This window comes from Chlorocebus sabaeus, chromosome 24 (assembly GCF_047675955.1).
Source record: "Chlorocebus sabaeus isolate Y175 chromosome 24, mChlSab1.0.hap1, whole genome shotgun sequence".
Classification (NCBI taxonomy): Eukaryota; Metazoa; Chordata; class Mammalia; order Primates; family Cercopithecidae; genus Chlorocebus; species Chlorocebus sabaeus.
Window position 1 is genome coordinate 46,805,605 of NC_132927.1, and position 23,552 is coordinate 46,829,156.

The 23,552-nt window shown below is 40.9% G+C and overlaps 1 protein-coding gene across 5 annotated transcripts; it reads left to right on the top strand.

Annotated features, from left to right (window-relative positions):
- Nucleotides 1–5: 5 nt before the first annotated feature.
- Nucleotides 6–23,055, top strand: LOC119619047 (disintegrin and metalloproteinase domain-containing protein 21). 5 transcript variants are annotated; one of them, XM_037984182.2, is made up of 4 exons: nucleotides 6–111; nucleotides 7,051–7,169; nucleotides 19,212–19,383; nucleotides 20,501–23,055. In XM_037984182.2, exon 4 carries the CDS (start codon nucleotides 20,652–20,654, stop codon nucleotides 22,818–22,820), a length of 2,169 nt encoding a protein of 722 aa, XP_037840110.1. In that variant the 5' UTR covers nucleotides 6–111; nucleotides 7,051–7,169; nucleotides 19,212–19,383; nucleotides 20,501–20,651; the 3' UTR covers nucleotides 22,821–23,055. The 5 variants fall into 5 exon arrangements, 4 of the variants coding, with proteins under 4 accessions (XP_037840110.1, XP_072867215.1, XP_037840109.1 ...); XR_005235412.2 differs by lacking the exons at nucleotides 19,212–19,383; nucleotides 20,501–23,055 and adding an exon at nucleotides 9,794–14,281; XM_073011114.1 differs by lacking the exon at nucleotides 19,212–19,383 and having other exon boundaries at nucleotides 7,047–7,169.
- The last annotated feature ends 497 nt before the right edge of the window (nucleotides 23,056–23,552 follow it).

Consider the following 23,552-nt stretch of genomic DNA (forward strand, 5'->3'; position numbering starts at 1 on the left):
AGACCCGGAAAAGGTAGTCCGAAGGACTCAGAGCGCTGGGAATGCTGGGAATCGTGGTTCCTACCGCCAACGGATTGCAGTTTCTCACCAGTTCCCAAGGCCACGCATGAGGTGAGCAAGGGGCAAGTTATTCTAATTTGCCATTGGAAGGAGGTGGGAAGGGGGTGGCTAGTAAAAGTAAGGGACCTAAATAAATTGATATTGTCGAGAAAAAAATTTTTTAAAAAATCCCCTGCCCTCCTAGAAAATCTCCACAAATTTAGAAAAGAAAAAAAAGTTGTATTATTCTGTAAACATCGAACCAGACCGGAATGAGTGTCACAGGCAATCCACTAATGAGATTGCAAAGAGAGACAAAAATATCACCTTTTATGTAGCTAAAGCACACGCACGTTCTCACGTAAGACGAGTTAACATGGTTTGATATTCAATTTTTGGTAGTTCACCGTTGGAGTGGCCGTCTGTGTTGGTTAATTGCCTTTATCCAAAGGAAAAATAAAACGTTATCTCTGTGACAAACAGGTACTTACGGCTTGGAGCAAGTCGCTTAGGGTAACTCCCGCGAGCGTGGATCATAGGGGCACTGCTACCTTGATACTTACATTTCAAGGAGTTGGCTCCCGGGACCTGAAGAAAAAGATTCCTGGGTTCTATCTGACAAGAGGCTTATTTAGCTTTTAAAAAGTTACACACACACGCACACACGCACACACACACACGGATTATAATTAGAATTTGCTCAAGAAAATTTTTTAAGAAAGGGGACTAGGGGAATGGCTCATCTTTTTGGCAACTGGGAAAATTCAGTCTTTTTAATGTTTTAACTCTTACAATAAGGTTAACGCACGACTTAGGTATAACTTTAGGCCAGTCTTCCTGACTTTTGGAATGAGACATTCCAAACTGAACTTGAATGAAACTTCAGGGGTCAAAAACACAAAAGCCTAAAGAACCAGGAAGGTGACAACCTTGTGAAGCAACCTGGAGTTAGACCACAGGGATTGCTGGGGATCTTAGAGGAGTAGAAAGTGCAAGGCCAATATAAAGACATTCAAATTTATAGTAAAAAACCAAAGCAGCAGCAACTATGTTTACCAAACAGAAGGAGATAGGGGCAGATTCGGCAGGAACGCCTCTTATTTGCTCACTCTGAGAGAAGTAAAGATGGAATAGTGGAGGCTGGGCACAGTGGTTCACGCCTGTAATCCCAGCACTTTGGGAGGCTGAGGTGGGTGGATCACCTGAGGTCAGAAGTTCAAGACCAGCCTGGTCAACATGGTGAAACCCCGTCTCTACTAAATATACAAAAAATTAGCTAGGCGTGGTGGCGGGCGCCTATAATCCCAGCTACTAGGGTGGCTGAGGCTGGAGAATTGCTTGAACCCGGGTGGTGGAGGTTGCAGTGAGCTGAGATTGTGCCATTGTGCTCCAGCCTGGGCAACAAGACCAAAACTTCGTCTCCAAAAAAAAAGATGGGACAGTGGAAATAACACAGATTATGACTTACAACCTGGGCTCAAGTTTCCATTCCATTCCCTTAAACTTGTCTGTCTTTGAGCAAGGAATCCTACATCTCTGAACTCTGTTTCCCCATCTTAAAATGGGATTGATAGTAGCTCTTTATATGTTGGTTGGATGAGTGAATAAAATTATCATTATAAAAGGCAGAGAATGATAAATTAAAAAAGTAAAATATAAATAAATGACATTGGGGGCTGGGTGCCGTGACTCACACCTATAATCCCAGCACTTTGGGAGGCTGAGGTGGGCAGATCACTTGAGGCCAGGAGTTCGACAGCAGCCTGGCCAACATGGTGAAACCCCATCTCTACTAAAAATGCAAAAAAATTAGCCAGGTGTGGTGGTGCGGGCTTGTGGTCCCAGCTACATGGGAGGCTGAAGCAGGAGAATCACTTGAACTCAGAAGGCAGAGGTTGCAGTGAGCAGAGATCGTGTCACTGCACTCCAGACTGGGTGTCAGAGCGAGACTCCATCTCAAAAAATAAAGAAAGAAAATAAAATAAATGACATTGGAATGCCAAGAGAGAAAAGATCAAATAGAAATGGGGGAAAATCAAGAAGTCATCAATGAGGAGATTTGTAAGGAAAAAAAACACAGGGTTTCTTTTAGACCACTGTGGGGGTGGGGGTGGGGGAATCACCTCTCAGTACCTGGGAAAATTGTCCTTTTCATCTGGGCACACAGCTTCAAACGAAATACGTAGGGCAGTGAAAGAAAAAAGTATCCTAAACAAGTTGAGGAAATACTGGTAGTAAGTAGAGTGAGACATGGGGTGTGTAAATTGCCTTTATTCCCTAATAGAAGTATGGGAATAATGGTGTCAGAGGCTTTTGAACTGGAGCGACTCCATCTTGAATAGGGGCTGGGTAAAATAAGGCTGAGACCTACTGGGCTGCATCCCCAGGAGGTTAGGCATTCTAAGTCACAGGATGAGATAGGTCAGCACAAGGTACAGGTCACAAAGACCTTGCTAATAAAAGAATGTGGTAAAGAAGCCAGCCAAAACCCACCAAAACCAAGATGGCGATTAAAGTGGCCTCTGGTCATCCTCACTGCTCATCATATGCTAATTATAATGCATTAGCATGCTAAAAGACACCCCTACCAGTGCCATGACAGTTTACAAATGCCATGGCAACATCAGGAAGTTTCCTATATGGTCTGAAAAGGGGAGGAACCCTCAGTTCCAGGAATAGCCCACCCATTTCCCCTAAAACTCATGAATAATCCACCCCTTGTTTAGCATATAATCAAGAAATAACCATAAAAATAGCAAACCAGCGGCCCTCGGGGCTGCTCTGCCTATGGAGTAGCCATTCTTTATTCCTTTACTTTCTTTGTAAGCTTGCTTTCACTTTACTCTATGGACTTGCCCTAAATTCTTTCTTGCACAAGTTTAAAGGACCCTCTGTTGGGGTCTGGACCAGGATCCCTTTCCAGTAACAACAGAAGAACAAGGAAGCTAGCTGGGCATGGTGATATGCTTGTAGTCCCAGTTACTCTAGAGGCTGAGGCAGGAGGATCATTTGAACTCAGGGGTTTGAGGCTGCAGTGAGGTATGATTGAAGCACTGCACTCTAGCCTCGGTAACAGAGCAAGACCCCATCTCTATTAAAAAATTATAAAAGTAGGCCGGGCGCGGTGGCTCAAGCCTGTAATCCCAGCACTTTGGGAGGCCAAGACGGGCAGATCACGAGGTCAGGAGATCGAGACCATCCTGCTAACACGGTGAAACCCCATCTCTACTAAAAAAAAAAAAATACAAAAAACTAGCCGGGCGAGGTGGCAGGCGCCTGTAGTCCCAGCTACTCGGGAGGCTGAGGCAGGAGAATGGCGTGAACCCGGGAGGCGGAGCTTGCAGTGAGCCCAGATCACACCACTGCACTCCAGCCTGGGTGACAGAACAAGACTCTATCTCAAAAAAATAATACTAATACTACTAATAATAAAAATAATAAAAGTAAATAAATTAAAAAAAAAAAAAACAATGAGGGAGCTTTAATATGTAGGAAAGCAAATGACAGAGAAAATGAGATTCTACTCAGAGGAAACAACCGAGAAAAATTACGGAATCAGGCCAGGCGCAGTGGCTCGCCCCTGGAGTGTAGCCTCTACTTCATGGTCCAAGATGCTTAAAATGGATTTGGAACTTCATCATATCTACATTTCAGGAAGGTAATGAAGGAAAGGCAAAGAAGACCTCCTGGAAATGTCACAGACTTCTTGTAATCTCAGGAATGGAAATGTGCCAACCATAAAAATCAAGGTTATTATTATCAACTGAAAATGGGAGAATGGATATTGGGATGCCATTGGTAGTCTCTGACACAAGAAGTGACACTTTCTGTCTGAACTAACCTTTCTGTTTATGACCTTGAGTTATGTAAAAAATATGGAACGAAGTGGCAACTTCAATCTATCATTCACAAAATTAGTGGAAACCTCACCTCACCTTAATCACACCTTGCTCTATTTTTGCATACTTCCTGTCATATATTCACTTTGTCTTTCTAATCTCTCTTGTCTGCTTCAGTCCCCTCCTACTTCAGTATTTTACTCTATCAGCCTCTTTGATGACCAACTCATGAATATGTTTGTTTTTGAGACTTACCCACCTCTCCTTTGACATAGCATTTGTTCCAACTTTTTGCCCTTACCTATTTAGTTTCAAATTCCTGCATATTTTATTTTTTCTATGCTTCCTTAGCTGATGAAACTCCTTTCTGATTGACAAACTTTTTTCTTTATTGTATTATTATTACATTTAATCAGATGATATTAGTTTGTTAGTGTTACTGTAACTAATACTAGAGACTGTAATTTAAACAATGGAAATTTATTTTTTCACAGCTGTGGAATCTGGAAGTCCAAGATCAGGGTGCTGGTAGAGTTGGTTTCCTCAGAGGCTTCTCTCCTTGGCTTGCGGATGGCCATCTTCTACCTCTATCTTCACATGGTCTTTCCTCTGTATGCACACATGTCTGTTTCCAAATCTCCTCTTCTTATAAGGACACCATTCATATTAGATTAGGGCCCACCCTAAGGACCACATTTTAACTTACCTCTTTAAAGACCTTTTCTCCAAATATGGTTACATTCTGAGGTACTTCAGCAGATGAATTTTGCAGGCATACAATACAGCCCATAGCACAGATTCCAGGGAAGTCACAGCCTTTGGCATTGCATATCTCTGCTCTGGCCCATTACATGTTGACTTTAAAGTTTACACCTGATAGCAGTATTATTGCTTTAATTTTCAAGTTCTTGCAGAAAGTTGCACTGCTGACCCCAGCTATTGATGACAGCAGGTATCCACAAAGCATTTACAATTATTTTATCTTCTATTCTCCTTTCTGATTGGTACTCTTTATTCTTCTGTATATGTATGCTATCTTTATAAGAAGTCTAATTCAGACCCCTGGCTGTAATGCCATTAATATGCCAGCTGTCATGTCTCTTCACTGAACTTCAGTCTTGTGTAACCCAGTTGTCTACCTGACATCTCAAAATTTAGATGCCTATCAAGCATCTTAAATTATGATGAAATGAGAATTCCTAACCCTTATACCCCTAAACTGATACCTCCCTTAGCTGTTCCCCTTCCTTGAGGAACTCAGTTTACTGAGTTCACATGAATATCTTAAGAACAGCTTTTGATTCCTTTCTTTCCCTTACATTCTACATTCAACCCATCAAAAGTATAGTTGTTGCTATGTATGAAATACAGTCTATCTGACCATCTCTGATACTACCAGCTTATTACAAACCATTAGTATGTACTGCCACTACTTCTACTGTTCTTTCTGAAAGTTTTTTCTGCTGCTCACTCGATACCTCCCATCTGTTCTTCCCTCAGCTGGAGCAATCTTACAAAGATGTAAATCAGGTCACGTCATGCCCCAATCTAAATCTTTCAGTCATTTCCATCTCATGTAGGAAAAAATCAATATCCTTAACATTGCCTCTAAGACCAGATAATCTGCCTTTGTCAAGCTCCCTAACTCATCTACTACCATAACCCCCTTCCCTCATTCATTACATCTACACTGAACTTTCTTCTGTTTCTCAAACAAATACATTTGATTCAGTTTAGATCTTTGCATTTGCTGTGCCATCTGCCCCACTGCTTCTTGTTCACTGCTTTATCTCCAGTACCTATAAGAGTTGCCAACACAAACTTGGCTTTCTTTTTGTTTATTTTTTAAAATTATTTTTTGTAGCAATAGGGTCTTGCTGCATTGCCCAGGCCGATCTAAAACTCCTGGCCTCAGGCAATCTCCTGCCTCAGCTCCCGCAAAGGGCTGGGATTATGGGTATAAGCCATCATGTCTGGCCTTATAATAGGCTTTGAATGAATGAATGAATTTTAGTGATGATGAAACTTAAACTCAGTCACTTGCTAAATGTCACACTGCAGTTGTCATTTGCTGTCTCATCACCTGCTGCAGTCACTAGTGTACTAGTTCTACTGCCTGAATTCCTCTCAGCTGTTCTCACTGACATTGCTGATGTGCTCAAAATGAGTCACATACACCAGTGGAACGGAAGAGAAAACCCAGAAGTAAACCCATATATCTACAAAGGACTAATTTTTTGACAAAGGTGCCAAGAACATACATTGGAGAAAAGACAGTCTCATCAATAAATGGTGCTAGGAAAACTGGATGTCCATATGCAGAAGAATGAAACTAGACCCTCTATCTCTCAACATATATAAAAATTTAAAAAATGGATTAAAGACTTCCATCTAGGACCTCAAACTGTGAAACTACTACAAGAAAATATTGGAGGAAACTCTACAGGACACTGCTTGGGGCAAAAACTTCTTGAGTCATACCCCAAAAGCACAGGCAATCAAAGCAAAAATGGACAAACAGGATCACATCACCTTTTGCAAAGCAAAGGAAACTATCAACAAAATGAAGAGACAACCCACAGAATGGAAGAAAATATTTTCAAACCACTCATATGACAAAGGATTAATAACCAGAATATGTAAGGAGCTCAAAACAACTCTATAGGGAAAAAATCTAGTATTTCTATTTTAAAAATGGGCAAAATATCTGAATAGACCTTTCTCAAAAGAAGACATACTAATGGCAAACAGGTATATGAAAAGATGCTCAACATCATCAGTCATCAGCAAATCGAAACTGTAATAATATTTTTTTATCCCAGTTAAAATAGCTTTTTTTTTTTTTTTTTTTTTTTTTTTTTTGAGACGGAGTCTCGCTCTGTCGCCCAGGCTGGAGTGCAGTGGCCGGATCTCAGCTCACTACAAGCTCCGCCTCCCAGGTTTACGCCGTTCTCCTGCCTCAGCCTCCCGTGTAGCTGGGACTAGCAGGCGCCCGCCACCTCACCCAGCTAGTTTTTTTGTATTTTTTTTAGTAGAGACAGGGTTTCACCATGTTAGCCAGGATGGTCTCGATCTCCTGACCTCGTGATCCGCCCGTCTCAGCCTCCCAAAGTGCTGGGATTACAGGCTTGAGCCACCGCGCCTGGCCTAAAATAGCTTTTTTCCAAGACAGGCAATAACAAATCCTGGCGAGGATGTGGAGGAAAGGGAACCCTTGTACACTGTTGGCATGATTGTAAATTAGTACAACCACTATGGAGAAGAGTTTGGAAGTTCTTCAACAAACTGAAGGTAAGTTACCATAAAATCCACTAATCCCACTGGTAGGTATTTAGCCAAAGGAAATGAAATCAGTATATCAGAGATGTCTGCACTCCTGTGTTTATTGTAGCACTATTCATAATAGCCAACATTTGGAAGCAACCTAGTGTCCCTCAACAGACGAATGGATAAGGAAATAGTACTCCATTGTGTATATGTATTACACAACTCCTGGTCTCTATGGAACTTTCATGGTGTGCTACGTTGTGTCAGATGGCTGGCAAATGAAGTTCATTGCCCCCTTTGGACCTGGCCCTGTTTATCATAATAGATGGATCCCCGGGTTTCTCAGAGGGGTGTCTGCAAAGTTCTGGTGTGGCCAGATCAAAGGCGGCCTGCTTGATCATCCTGAACTTCCTCCTTGACCTCCTGGGATGAGGGCTCAGATTTCTCCCTTTGGGGTGTAGCCTGGGCATATCATCATCTGAGTCTGGCTGCTCAGGGCCCAACCTTGGTAAAGGGGAGTAGATTGGGGTATATAGAGGAGGAATTTCTATCTCCTCTGGCGATTCCTGCAATACTGGTTTTTCCTGTTGCTTTCCCTTTGTCTCTGTAGCTGACAGCAAAACTGATTTTCTTTTTTTATCTTAGGCTCGGCTTGAGCTACCAGCATTTTGCAATAAGCTGCCAGGCAGGGCTGCAGCCATGCAGGTCAAATTTGGACTATATTTAGCCATGAGTCAATGTTAGGAAATTGGTCTGGATGCCCTGGCTGTCCTCCAATCCCAGTGATCACCTTAAATATACAGCCAATTGTTTCCCTATCTGTAGTTCCTTCGGCCAGCCGTCTGACAGTAAAAAAGGGCCGCTCTATTACACAGAGGGTTCTCAACCTCTTGGGGGTCAACTTGATCCCATAATCTCTTGCATAACCTTTCCTGAAGTTCTTTAACATACATTCTAATGGGGTGGGTTTTGACAACTTCCCTCCCATTTCCTCCCAATTATTGCACAATTCACTCACTCTTTTACTTTCATTTCAGACTAATTAGACCATCCCCCTCATGGGAGTATTTCAGATGCCACTTAGCTTAGCATCGGAAGGTTTGTATAAACCCCAGACCCGGACCCCACACTTACTAAATTGTGGGGTGCTTCCATAAGCCGTATGTGGTAGCCCCGAAAGAAGTTTGCCACTAGTACTGGTCGGTCCCACACTTCACTCGGGGCGTATGGTCTATGCTAAGAAACCTGCGGCCCCACACACTTCATTCCCCACATAGGTTCCTTTTGAAACCGCCCCTTTCACACGCATTCACACACTTTCCTGCTCCCTCAGTTCCTCTTTCCTGGTTGGGGTGTATGTTTCTTCCTAATTAGAGAGCCACTCTCGCATCCTGGGTCGGAGCACTAGGTACACCCCAGGAGGTGGTCACCAGGCTCCCCTTCCATCCTTATGGGATGGGTCCTGCCTCAGGCCCAAACCTTACCATGCTCCTATAGTGCGCTGTCCCTGGAATTGTCCTGTAGCTCCTTAGGTTCCGTTGCGCTGTCAGGGAGGGGCCCCGAGTCGTGGGAGAGCTGCTTCCTTCTCCGGGTTTGAGATGCCCCAGTGGCACGTGAGGTCACAGGTCTCCCCCAGCCCGGGGCCCTAGACCCACAGGCAAAGGAGACAGCAAACCTGTCGTCTCCACTGCTGGCCGGCTCGCCAAAATGTTGTGGGAATCAGGAGACCAGAGAGAGCAATGGATGGAACAGGAGGATTTTATTAGGTGGTCACTGACTCAGCGGATTCATATCCAAAGGCTGCACCAAACAAAGACAGGACTTGACTTTTATACATACATCTGAAAAGGGCATGAAACCCATAAGGTGGATAAGCAAGCTTACAGAAGCAGAACAAAGGCAGTTCATGAAACAGTGACAGGTTTTACAACTCAGGCATGTCTTGTGACCATTGCCATACTGCACAGCTGGAAAACAGGAACTTACAAAATCCTTGCAAACTTGCAGAAATAATTGTGGGAGCAGATCAAAGGATAATGGTATAGGAAAAGAATTTCAAAGGGGGAAACTGTTAAGAACAACTTGTTTTTCTTATCCTTGCTCTGGGTTGGGGAGGTGTTGGGAGAGTCTCTGGAGCTCATTCCTTTGGGCTCTGGCTTTTCAGATAGTATTATCAAGACCCCACTAGGGCTCTGCCTATTGTTGGCATTGAAGTGAGTCAGCCAAGTACAGGAGTACTTGTTTTTCCCTTTACTTATTTTTCTTTTTACATTTTCTGCTTCATTAACTCACATGATCACAAGGTCATCAGCAGGCTAGGGGCAAGGAGAGCCAGTCCAAGTTGTAGAATTGAAGAACTTGGAGTCTGATATTCAAGGGCAGGAAGCATCCAGCACAGGAGGATGGAGGCTAGGCCAGTCTCTCTTTTCACAATTTTCTGCCTGCTTATATTCTAGCTGGGCTGGCAGCTAATTAGATTGTGCCCACCCAGATTAAGTGTGGGTCTGCCTTTCCCAGCCCACTGAGTCCAACATTAATCTCCTTGGGCAAAACACTCACAAACACACCCAGGATAATTCTTTGTATCCTTCAATCCAATCAAGTTCACACTCAATACTAACCATCACATCACTATTTTCTCTTCACAGGATATGAGACTTTACAGCCTGGTAAAAATGAGCTATTGTGACCTACACATCTAGAAATAAGCCATCCTAACCATGAGAGATCACATGAAACAAGACCAGAGACTCATTTCCTTGTAAAATGCTTTCTCCAAAGATTTTTAAAAAGAAAACGGGGGAAATGTGAAAGGAAAATATCTTGGGCCCCCTCAAGCTGGGAACCACTGAGGGCAAATCTGTCTCCCATTCTATTCGAAGTCATCTCTGTGGTCACAGAGATAGATGCATATTTTGATTGCCTCCTTTGAAAATACTTATCAGAAACTCAAAAAAATGCAACCATCTATCTCTCACCTACCTGTGACCTGGAAGCCCCCAGTAGGGGGGCCTTGCTTTGAGTTGTCTCCACCTTTCTGGATGCAACTGATGTGCATATATTGATTGATGTCTCATGTCTCCCTAAAATGTATAAAACCAAGCTGCGCCCCAAGCACATGTCTTCAGGACCTCCTGAGGCTGTTTCATGGCTGCATCCTCAACCATGGCAAGATAAACTTTCTAAATTAACTGAGACCTGTCTCAAATTTTGGGGGTTCAGAATCCATAAGTCTCTTTTTATTTCTTGATTATTGAAGTCACATTTACTAAAAGGCATTATAGCTTTTATTTTTTCTTCAAAAATATTTGATCCTAGTGTTTATCCTTCTTTAAGTCAATTAATTAGAGCTCTTTTTAAAAATAGACATCACACACTACACCTATATAACCACACAGATAAGCAGAAGCAGATCCAGTAGTTATCAGATTTTCAGTTCTGCAATCTCCTAGTTGAACTGTTCACCTCTGAGTGGTCCCTTTAAGAGCATGGCTAGGAAAGCATGCAGTTTCTAGGGCCTAAAAAACAGGTATAGCTGGAAGACAAAATCAGATTTTGAGAAGGATTCATCTGCCTCCAATTCCTAGGGCTCCATGAGGAAAACAGGAGTCTCTCCCAAAATGGAATCTGTGGCACCTTTTCTGTTTTTCCCAAGAAGCCCCAGGCCATCAGAAATTATTTTAGGGCCTCTCATGCATGCCGTAAGGGTGGCAAGACAAAATGGAGAAAAAGAATTCACCTGACTGAGAAAAAAACTTTTTCCGCTAAAACAAGATCCAAGAAGAGAAAAACATAAAGGCCTTTTAAATATACCTATAACTTGGATATCCACTTTTAGTTAAGATGAACACTCTTTAAGAAAGTCCTTTTAAATCCCTTATTATGCAACTTTGGCCATGCCAAGGAGTCAATATTTCTAGCTTTTGAACTTTATGAAACGTAACTTCCCAGGTGCTCACAGAAAGGAAAATTCAAGGTGGTTCGTGGAAGGGAAGAGAATCAACAAATGGTAAAGGTCACACAGGTATCAAACCAGAAAGGACTCATTCCCTAAGCCAGGATTGAACCTGGGCCACCATTGTAAATGGCAGAGGCAAAAACAAAGCACTGCCACATGGTTACAGGTCATGCTTCTAAGTACGTAAAATATGATGGAGGCCTTCAGCAAACTTTGCCACTGACCAGTTTTCCAGGCTGGCTCGAGCAGAAGGCCTATGGAGTCCTAGGCCTATATCCCATCCTAAGGTACCTCTGTTTCTTAGAGAACCATATAGAGAGGCATGCAAAGCACACCAGATTGGCTACAGCTTAAGACCAACCTCCCGAATCCTTTCTCATAATTAAAACTTTACGGAGAATATAAACAGTGATCCTTATCATTCCCTTTACCAGTTTGCACAGGGGGGCGGGGGGGCAAAAGCTCAACTGGTTAAAAAAAAAAACCCTCTTACCCTTTTGCCAGCATGTCAGGCTTCTGTGTTCCCTCCCCACTGAGCTCAATCCCAAGACAACTAGTTTAAGGCTTGGGAAGTTAACTTTTCCCAGTTTGGAGGCTACATTTGAGGGGAGTGTCCTGCAGCATGGGGACATAAGCATCCATCTGCGAACAGAGGAGGAAAAAGGAAAAATATGGCATTTTTTAAAAGGAGCCCCAGGACTCAGGATGCATTCAGAGAGGTACAGACTGAAGATGAATGGCTACTCATCTAGAAAGAGGGGAGCAAGGTGTCCCTGGTGTTCCCTTCCTATACCCTAGCAAATACCCAGGGTATATGAGGTAGAGAAAGCAAAGCATGTCTCTTTCTTTCTTCCATCCTTATATTTCTGAGTTCCAGCAACCACAACAGGTTACCACCCATGGGTATCAAAGCAGCTTTCACCCATGTTAACAGAGGGGTCTAGGGGGTGGAATTATCTTCTCTTACCCACATATGCCCTATCTCCCCTGCTGTCAGTAGCCTTTGAGTTCCTGAACTTGGAATTTAGTTTGGGTAAAAAATGTTTCTGGGGGGTTGAATTGCATGGACTCCTTATAAGCTGAATGCTAAGGTGAAGCTGTGAATTTGAGTCCTTCTCCAACAAGGGATAGAAAAGAGTGTCTTTGAATTGGGGTCCCAATCTAGTAAAACATCTTCTGAAAGGGGGGAAAAAAAAAAGCCTTTCACATAAAAGTTAACTTCTGACCTGGTAGAGAAAGGAAAAAATAACCTAAATGCTGGGCTGTGTTAATTGCTGAAAAATGGAGAAAAGAAAAAGATGCCTGGGGAAGAAACCTCTTATTCTTATGCAAATGAGTTTCTTCTACTGGGAGAGAAACTTTTAATTGCTGTTTCTTCCCTGGGGCTTGGACTGAGCTGGACCCCTTGGCCAGGGGAGGGGAAGACTCCATGTGTATGTGACAGGAACGTTGGCCAGCTGTTGGTGCAGGGTGTGGGACCCTGAGGCTGCCTTGGGGCCCGGGCAGTTTCCTCTACCCTCAGAAGAAGTGTGAGGACAAAAAGGCTCAGAAATGAAAGGGAAAGAGATTTTTGGGTCCGCACTTTACTCGCCCCTCCTCATGTCCCTCTACGGGCTACCAAATGATGCAGGATTTTTTGCTCCTTAGTTCAGCTGAAATCCAGGTTTCTGTCTCACAACCAGGAAAAATTAGGCACTTGGACAAATTGAAGGATGAGGAGGGTAGATCTCTTAGGCAAAAGCAAAGCTCAGCAAAGAAAGAACGGGTCCCGCCAACATGCTACCACCTCACAGATTGAAGACCAGGCCACTTCACACAAGCTGAAGAGGCTGGGCCCCTCCCCCAGCATAAGATGTAAATTCCTGATGGCTCCACCCCATTCTTCCAGTGAATATATGGGCCCCCAGTTCATTGTGAGCCTGCTCAGGCAAGACCATGGGCAGTTTCCCTTATCTGCCTCCTGCATCTATCAGCTCTATCTTTCCTAATAGACGGATCCAAGTCTCATCATTGTCATCTTCTCAGAATTCTCCTTTTTCTCCTTCCTTACACAAAATGTACTGTGCCACATATACTTCTCTTAATCTTGTTTTTTAAACTTACTGACCCTGGAAATCATTGAATATTAATGTAAAGAGATAATCCTTTTTCATTTATGACTGCATATTATTCATGATGTAGAAGCACTGCTGTTTACTTAATAGCTTTCTAATGATGGAATTAGAATTGTACACAAAGCTTTGGTAGTACACATTATCCCACAATAAACAATTTTGTACAGATATGATTTGATCTCTTTGGAATGTAACCGTTTATATTAACACCTCCTAAAAAATGACATACTTAGGTATAAATCTAACAAACATTTAGTATTAACTATTTCTCTATGTTCAAGTTTGCTGATTTTTTTCTCTCTTCTCTGTCCTGCTGTTGAGTCATCCAGTGAATTTGGATTTGGTTATTGTACTTTTCAATTCTAAAATTTCTATTATTTTCATCTTTATATTTTATATTTATTTCCTGAGACTTTCTCATTTTTTTGCTCCAAGTTTCTATTTTTTTCATTTTAGTCATATTTGTAATTGCTCATCGAAGCAGTTCATTATGGCTATCTCAAAATGCTTATCTTTTTGTTGTATGTCTGTTGGCATTAAAATGTTACAGGCTTCTCCAGATTGCTTGAGGTTAAAAGAAAACTCACGGATTCACCACCATGTTATTCCTTAGCTCCCAGGGTAGGTAGCTTCTCTGCATGATTTTCTCTACCTTTCTTAACCTTCTTATGTTTGTTTTCTATTTAAAACACAGTGTTTTTACTTGCACAATAAGTCCTCACATCAGCAATAGGTTCTCAGAAACTGTGACTTTAACAATGCAAAGTAACATATAACAAATTTTTATTTGTCTCATCAGTGTTGTAATGAAACACATTGGACAAAACAATGTTATTTCAGTACCTACTGTACATTGTTTCACCTAAAGTTGCAGTTTCCAAGAACCTATTCATGACATTGAGGACTTACTGTACTTACTAGGAGTAATAGGAAGAAATGTGTCTATTCTATCTTTTCTGGAACCAGAAGTTCTTAGTGCTGATTCTACAAAGAAATAAATGTTGTCCGGGTGCCTGTAATCCTAGCACTTTGGGAAGCCAGATCACTTGAGCCCAGGAGTTTGAGACCAGCCTGACCAACATGGAGAAACCCTATCTCTATAAAAGATGCAAACAAAAAAAAAACAGCTGCACTCCAGCCTGGGTGACAGAGTGAGACCCTGTCAAAAAAAAAAAAAAAAAAAAAAGAAGAAGAAGAAGAAATAAATGTTATTCCTTCTTACAGCTAGAGAGATCAAGCCAAGCTGCTTTCAGAAGCTTTCATTCTTTTCCCACCTATAGATCTTGCAGGTTACTATTTGTTGAAGCAGGAATTCTATTCTTCCTCAGTTATCTTTCTCCCTGCATAGGGTTTATTTGCTCTGCTTACTAGTGCTACTGGCTTGCTACTAAGCTTTTTCCATGATTGAATGTATGTGATTTCCTCTACTCTCATTTTTTGGGGCTATGTATACTTAATTGTAAGTGATGTCTGGTGTAAAAGCAGAGGTTATCCACTGAGTCCAGCGGAAGACAAACCTCTTTGTATCTATCCCTCCTAAGGCAGAGGTGTCTCCAGTTTTGCCTGTATGAGCAAAACAGTTTATAAAAAGGAACCTCGTCAGATTTCTAAAGAAACCAGCATAAATAGTAGAATCTTTTCCAGCAGGAAGTGGAAGGGGACTGTAATTAAAACTGCTTCTAATTGATGGTTATCTCATGAGGCTCTGATTCTACCAGGTAAATTAAGAGTTGACAAGAATCTAAAACAGAAACTCCCAAAGTTAGAGTTAATATTTTATTAAATTAGTCCTTATCCTATGTAGTTTTTGTATATTGAACTCACCTTATTGATTATATATTTTAACAAACACTTTACCATAAATTCTCCACCAACCATTTTGAGCATATTTTTCTCCAAAACATTATAGTCTAATAGGAGATGCAATTTTTAAAACTCACGTATAAAACAGAAAATGCAAGGATATAAATTTTGTCACACAAAAATGTGTTGCATGTTATAGTTATAAAGAGAGTTACAGGATGTTAATGTTTTCTGGATTATTTAGGAAAGATTTGATAATGGAAGTGGAATTTGATCTTGCCCTAGAAAGTTACTGTAATTCAGTTCAATGGGAAAAGTGATTAGACAGTCTAGACCAATGCAATGGCATGAGCAAAATTATAAACCTGTGCTGTCAGGGTTCATAGACTGGAGGTGAGGAGACAACCCAATTCCAACTGGATTGAATTTGGAAATGAGTATAGAAATAGCAGGATGAGAGCAAGATATTCTTGAGAGTCTATTATTATTTCTGTAGAATTGAAAGTTCCTTGTTGCTAAGTAGCTAAATCTAGAATTTAGTCACCTGAGAGACAAAAGGGAGAGGGCCTATGTTTCCCTTTGTTCTGTGACCTCAGCTACAAACCATTGATAAAGGGTGGTATAAACCATCTACACAGAAATGGCCATGGAAACTACTGTTTCTTCTGATGGTAAGTCATCAAGTTTGGTTCTATGCATAATTTGGTATCCAGAGTAGTCCACTGGATGCTGTGAAGTCTCTGAATTTTTGTTTTGTTTTCATTTTTAAAGATATGAGTGACTTGAGCATGGGTGTAGGTAGGGTGATGAACTATTCCAGTTGGGTTGGGACTGAGGGGATTGCTGGGTGCAGGACTTTCAGTTTTAAAACCAGGACTGTCCTGGGAAAATCAGGATGAGGTAGTCACCCCAATTGCCAGTAAGGAATAGAAAAAGTAGTAGAAGATGAAGATGCAGTTGAGAGTAGGGAAAATTGATAGAAACAATCCTCAAGTAGGTGGGAGAGATGATCTGGAACTATGAGGGGCTAATGAGACTAGAGAGGGAGTAAGGTAGAGAAGAGGTAGACGTAGGTGGATTCAGACGGTAAAAGGCCTAGAAACCATTTTGTCTTTGAATTTGGTATATATATCTCTCTCATACTCCAGAGAAAGAAATCCATTTTATATTGTGACATTGTGGCCTTCCACACACTTAAACCCAAATATTTGGCACTGTGTATTCAAGAGTTGCTAAGGATCTTCTAGGGATGCCTTCTGATATTTCTGTTCTATTTCGTTAAGGAAAAAAACCTGCAGGCTATAACCAGCTGAATTACTTCCATGACTCTAATGGGACAGATACTAGTGACAGACAGATAGGAAAACAGTGCATTAGGGCATTGGAATAAGAGGGAAGATGGGTAGAGAGGGATCTTGATGAATTTGAAATAGCTGTGGGGAAAGGAAGAGTTTATCAAACATGAATAAGTTGGCTGTTGGCTCACTTGACAGTCCACTGATGTTAGAGGACATGGATTTAGAGTGGGACCACCTCACAGTATCCCTGGTAGAATGATGGTACTTCAGGAGCTTTGGTCTCTGTAAGTCCTAGGAATGAAGACAATGAATCTGGCTTACAGATATTTTTGAAGTTATTCTCCTGTTATTGCCTGCTCTCATGCTGAGCTCCAAGAAAAAGAATAATATGATACGAGTTTGTGCAGCTTATCAGTCCTTTCCACAACATTATATCTTTGATTAGTGCTTCCCATTTTCAATCTTCCCAACCACAACAACTGTCACTCCATAATAAGCAGAAAACATATCAAGAGAAATACCGAGAGCAAATCTGGCAGTTAGAATTTCCTCCCAATTCAGAGATCTTTGTTCTTGGAAGTTTTGTCTATGAACTTTGCTTTTCTCTTCCATGCTACTTGCACCTCATGGAATAAGGTGCCTAACTTGCAACAGTGAAAACCACCCAGATGAATCCAGCCTCTTTAGGCAAGTTGATGGCAAGGATAATGTTCAGATTGAAACAAGTTTTCCCCATCTTCCAGCATCCACATAGCCAATCTAGGACAAGAAAAGAAAAAAACCTTAAATACTTTATATTAGAAAGGAAAGGTACTTGGTTAACTAACTCTACTGTGATTGAGAGATAATGAGAATGGATTTTCAGCTGCTGGCACTATACATAAATGATGAAACTCAGAATATTGAGGAGGTGTGAATGCAATATCCAGGAGAATAAAGAAAACAGCAATGTGGCATAGAAAGTTTTGAAATATCTACTGGATTTTATATCTCTATTCCTTAGGCTGGGGATCCAGGACAAGCCATTTCAGTTTTGATTTCTATATTCTCTTTTTAAGCCTTTCACAAACACATTGGTTTTGGGATTTTTTTTTTTTTCCAGAGTAGCATTGGTGGCTTTGATGTAGGAGTGGAGAAAGTATGTGAAGATTTAATGCAGTTCCTGCCCATCCCCCACCCCCCAACAATCTCTGTCACAGTTAGGACTTTAGAGTTAAAGATTTTGGCATACAGTGCTTGAAGGGATTAAACTGGTAGCAGAGCTCGAATGGATTCGGAGACAAGAACATTGAATGAAATGGGAGACGATGAAAGAAAAGTGGGTTCTCTTTGAGTTTGAGAAACAGGTATAGCAGAAGTAAGGGGGAGAGCTGGGAGAACTAAAATTGTTGGTAAATTGCTTAGGATATATGAAATTGTGTGTTGACAAGGTATACATTATGACTATGAGTGGGTGGGCTGAATTACACTGAAGATGAATTGAAGAGGTTAAAAAAAAAAAACTTAAAAAACCCTGTCTTGTTTTCAGATGGGTTGTCTATATACTTGCTAATAGTACTTTAAGATGAGGGTAGGATTTTTGGTGGAAAATAATTTTATTAGTTAGGGGCCAGAGCCTATCAGTTTTGTCCAAGTGTGATAAGGGTGGTTGAAGAGACATCTGAAAAATAGTGTGGTCAGATATTGCAGGATAAATGATTTGGTGTTGATGTTGTGGGCTGTGGAGAACAGGAACTCTGGACTTTGTGGTACATGTGACTTCTGAGGATGGGGTTTCTCAAGAGGAAGCCTTTAGGCAAGAAGTAAATTCTATTAAAGCTCAGGTTTAATAAGGTAAGTAGATGTAGGGAGCTTTCTGTGAAGAGGTTCAGGATGGAGTTGGTTCATTCTCTCTCTCGCTCTTTCTCTCTCTCTCTCTCTCTTTCTCTCCCTCCTTTTGTCTTTAAAGGAAGACTCTGGAAAGCACAAGGGAAGTTATAAGAAGAGAATACAAGGAAACTTGAATCAGGGCAAAGAAAGCATTGATTAGAAATGGATTCAAAATCCAGGAGATGATTGGTGTTGGGTCAGGCATGTTCATTTGTGTATCTTCTATGTAAGTCTTCTTAGATTACCTTGATTTAAATGCTTTTCCTTTTTGTTCTTATAAGAAATGGCACCTACCTTCATCAATACATTGATCACAGTCAGAGATGAAATTAAGTTTTTGGGCCTGATGCACCTATAAGATGAGGGCCCACTTTGAGAAAAACAATACCAAGTTACAATTGCAGAAAATAAGTATGAAAATGAGGATCTATTTAGCATAAGAAAGAAGCCACAACAAATTATAAATATTAAAAGGTTGAAAACGCCATAAACATCACAAAATTTAATCCCCTCATATTTATACTAATCAACTTCCTGACTCACTTCCTTGATACCTTTTCCCTACAGTTTTCAAATTGCTTCTTATTTAACTGCCTCCCTTAAGAGAATTATTTTGTTACAATTTCTATAGCAAGAACTGAAAGGCATTTGCCTTTCCTTAGTATGTTTAATAGAAATTTAGTTTGTATTATTAATAGTTTAGAAAAGAAAATTCAGCTTCACAGCTTGTTATTCGTAATCAGATAAATAATTAAATTTACTATGGTCAAATTTTAGAAAACCTTTATTAAGTCTTTTATGTGTGCGATGTAATGTTTCAGGGTGTTTGAGATTTTTCTTGTATAGTGACTAATTTTGATTACTTATAATTATATGACTTTCATAAAGTCCATTGCTGAGCCCCTTACAGGGTCTTTATAGAGGTCTGGACAATGAGGATCCCTGAAGCATAAACTTTGTTATCTGGTTTTGATCATATTATATTATAATTATCTGTTTTTTGTTTGTTTCTACACATGCTCAGTGCTTATTAGCCTCACTTTTGACAGTCATTTGAGACTATGATGAAATATATGGACGGACACTCTCCTCAGCAAAAAAAAAAAAAGTCATGAAATATATAAAATATCGAATACAATATTATAGACCTCCTGAGGCTTATTCATGCTCCTGCCACAAGTTTCTGCACAAAATTGGTAATTTATTTAATGCTCTGTATTTTGATTTTCTTTCTCTAATATCTAGAACAAGGTCCTGCACTTTATATGCTCAAAACACATAAAGACATGTTTAATAAATAGAAAAAGAAATAGATAAGTATTGCCAGCCAGACTGTATGACAGGTGCAGAAATTCCCTACTTTCAAAAACTCTTGGTAAATATATTTGAGCAAACCTTGGGACTCTTCCCTGGCAATCCGAAAATGCCAGACTCTCCAACGGTTTTGCCCTAATAAGACAAGAGTTCCTTTTCCCAAGACCTTTAAACTGCACAGATTTTCATTTTCTCTTCTGAAAGCTTTTGCTTTTGTCTTTGGGTTTCTCCTATGGCTAACTGGAGAGAACAACATTATTCTCTCCTTACCCTTAAATCATGTCAATGTTTCCTGAATTTTCTTTTCTTTTCTAAAAATTATACTACAATATGAATACATTTTAGTAGCATTCACTTACAATCCAAGACATTTCACAATTCCTCCTCCCTCTTTCCACTTTTCATTGTACATAGAGCTCTATGAGGCATTACAGAGGATACTAAAATGAAAGAAAATCATAAACCATGCAGTCAAGAATCTTTCAGTCTAATGAAGTTATGAGTAAAGATGAATACAATGAGGAATAATAAATAACTTTGAGATAAAGAAACTAAAGTAAATCATAAGACTGATGCAACTTGACACAGAATTGTGATTGTTTTTGATGTCTCCAGTTTGGACAGTCAAAGGAGACACTATCAATAGTTATTGCAAGGGCAACAGGTATAAACTAATATTATCTTGAACAAATTGAGATATAGAGTCACCCTACTCTTAAGTTTCTTTACTTTTGCTTTTACTTTTTATTATGGAAATTTTCATACTGCCTGTAAAGACTGAGATAACTATTTAAGTACCCGTCTTCCAACTTCAACTATTATCACCACGTGGCCAATGTTGTCTTTTCTGTACCCCCTAACTTCCCACCTTTATTTACTAAAAGCAAATCCGAAGCATTTTCTTGATTCATCAACCAGTTTTTCACCACTCCATTCTTTTTCTCTCCTGATTTCCTTACTTATCACCTTTCCAACCCATCTTTTTATTTTTACTTCCAGCACTGCAGTTCTGATCTAACTCTGCCAGGACACAGATCCATAGGGTCAGCCCTGCATCCTGAGCAGCTTAGAGGGAGGAGCCAGACCAGAAGTGCCTCACACCTTGTCCTCTTCTGCTCTGGACAGATGGCTCCATGACGACAACTTCATAATGGCAGTGGATGGGACCCTAGTGTACATCAGGGTCGCTCTTCTGCTGCTCTGGCTTGGGGTGTTTTTGTCCATTTCTGGCTACTGTCAGGCTGGGCCCTCCCAGCATTTCACTTCCCCAGAAGTGGTGATCCCCTTGAAGGTGATCAGCAGGGGCAGAAGTGCAAAGGCTCCTGGATGGCTCTCCTATAGTCTGTGGTTTGGGGGCCAGAGACACATTGTTCATATGAGGGTCAAGAAGCTCTTGGTTTCTAGACACCTCCCAGTGTTCACCTACACAGATGAGCATGCCCTCCTGGAGGATCAGCCCTTCATCCCAGATGACTGTTACTATCATGGTTACGTGGAGGGGGTCCCTGAGTCTCTGGCTGTGTTCAGTGCTTGTTTTGGGGGCTTTCGAGGGGTATTACAAATAAATGGCCTCACTTATGAAATTGAACCCATCAGGCACTCTCCCACATTTGAACACCTGGTTTATAAGATAAACAGTAACGAGACACAATTCTCAGCTATGAGATGTGGCTTAACAGAGAAGGAAGTAGCACGCCAACAGTTGGCATTTGAAGAGGCTGAGAACTCAGCTCTGGAACCAAAATCTGCTGGTGACTGGTGGACCCATGCATGGTTTCTGGAGCTAGTTGTTGTGGTGAACCATGATTTCTTCATTTACTCTCAAAGCAACATCTCAAAGGTACAAGAGGATGTATTTCTTGTTGTCAACATAGTGGATTCCATGTATAAGCAGTTAGGTAGTTATGTAATTTTGACTGGAATTGAAATTTGGAATCAAGGAAATGTTTTCCCAATGACAAGCATAGAACAGGTCCTGAACGATTTCTCTCAATGGAAACAAATCAGTCTTTCCCAAATACAGCATGATGCTGCACATATGTTCATAAAAAATTCACTTATACGTATACTTGGTCTAGCCTACATTGCAGGAATATGTCATCCACCTATTGATTGTGGAGTTGATAATTTTCAAGGAGATACCTGGTCTCTTTTTGCCAACACTGTGGCCCATGAGTTAGGTCATATTTTGGGTATGCAGCATGATGAAGAATTCTGTTTTTGTGGGGAAAGAGGTTGCATCATGAATACTTTTAGAGTGCCAGCAGAGAAATTCACCAATTGCAGTTATGCTGATTTTATGAAGACCACTTTAAGCCAGGGATCATGTCTGCATAATCCTCCAAGATTGGGGGAAATCTTTATGCTAAAGCGCTGTGGGAATGGTGTGGTTGAAAGAGAAGAGCAGTGTGACTGTGGATCCATACAGCAGTGTGAACAAGATGCCTGTTGTCTGTTGAACTGTACTTTAAGGCCTGGGGCTGCCTGTGCTTTTGGGCTTTGTTGCAAAGACTGCAAGTTCATGCCATCAGGGGAACTCTGTAGACAAGAGGTCAATGAATGTGACCTCCCAGAATGGTGCAATGGAACATCCCATCAGTGTCCAGAAGATAGATATGTGCAGGACGGGTTCCCCTGTAGTGACAGTGCCTACTGCTATCAAAAGAGATGTAATAACCATGACCAGCATTGCAGGGAGATTTTTGGTAAAGATGCAAAAAGTGCATCTCAGAATTGCTATAAAGAAATCAACTCGCAGGGAAACCGTTTTGGTCACTGTGGTATAAATGGCACAACATACCTAAAATGTCATATCTCTGATGTCTTTTGTGGGAGAGTTCAATGTGAGAATGTGAGAGACATTCCTCTTCTCCAAGATCATTTTACTTTGCAGCACACTCGTATCAATGGCGTCACCTGCTGGGGTATTGACTATCATTTAAGGATGAACATACCTGACATTGGTGACGTGAAAGATGGTACTGTGTGTGGCCCAGGAAAGATCTGCATCCACAAGAAGTGTGTCAGTCTGTCTGTCTTGTCACACGTCTGCCTTCCTGAGACCTGCAATATGAAGGGGATCTGCAATAACCAACATCACTGCCACTGTGGCTATGGGTGGTCCCCTCCCTACTGCCTGCACAGAGGCTATGGGGGTAGTGTTGACAGTGGCCCAGCATCTGCAAAGAAAAGAGGATTTTTGCTACTGATTGTGATTCCTTCTTTGTCTGTTTTGATTTTCCTGTTTACTGTTGGGCTTCTTATGTATCTACAACAATGTTCTGGTCCCAAAGAAACTAAGGCTCATTCATCAGGTTAACAAAATGTCTCTAATTTAATTATCCATGCATTATTACACTTTAGTCTCTCTGCAGTAGAAATGGTAGTACATCCCTGAAACAGCATATTTCTGACCATTTCCAGAAAGCTGCAAAGATCTTCCCGTACGTCAGAACCACAAACATTGTCATTAAGTTCAAGTTATTCTTAACATGTTTCTATCTATTGTTCATTGTTTTAAGCAGCAAATAAAGCTACATCCTTCCCTCCCTTTAGTCCTTGTTGTGTTTCTTGTGCACAGAGATGACTTATGGGAAAGGCATGAGATGTGTCTGCATCAGAGAGTCCAGGGGTGAGGCTTGCCTCTCTACTGACATTTATCAATGTGAGAAAATTACTTACCTTTTCTGATGTTCTGCTTCAAAATCTGAAAAGGTGTAGGGGTGATAATAATATTCGTCCCCCCCAACTTCTTTTATTTGGTAACCAAAAGAGAGAAATAAGTGAATTTTTGTTAAGTATAAAGAAATTGTTATCTGATGAAATTTCCTGATTTTGCTCCCTGTGTGCTTCCTAGCTTTTTGTCTTAATTTGGCAGTTTGGATAACCTTTTGGATCATTTGCTTGCTTCACATACCATGTATACTTCACATACATACCACAATCCATGATGGCGGGATTGTTTTCATCTGTTTTGCTCACCATTGTATCCTCAATAGCTGGAACACTGCACAGTGCTTACTACTCAATAAATACTTAAATGAAGTCATGA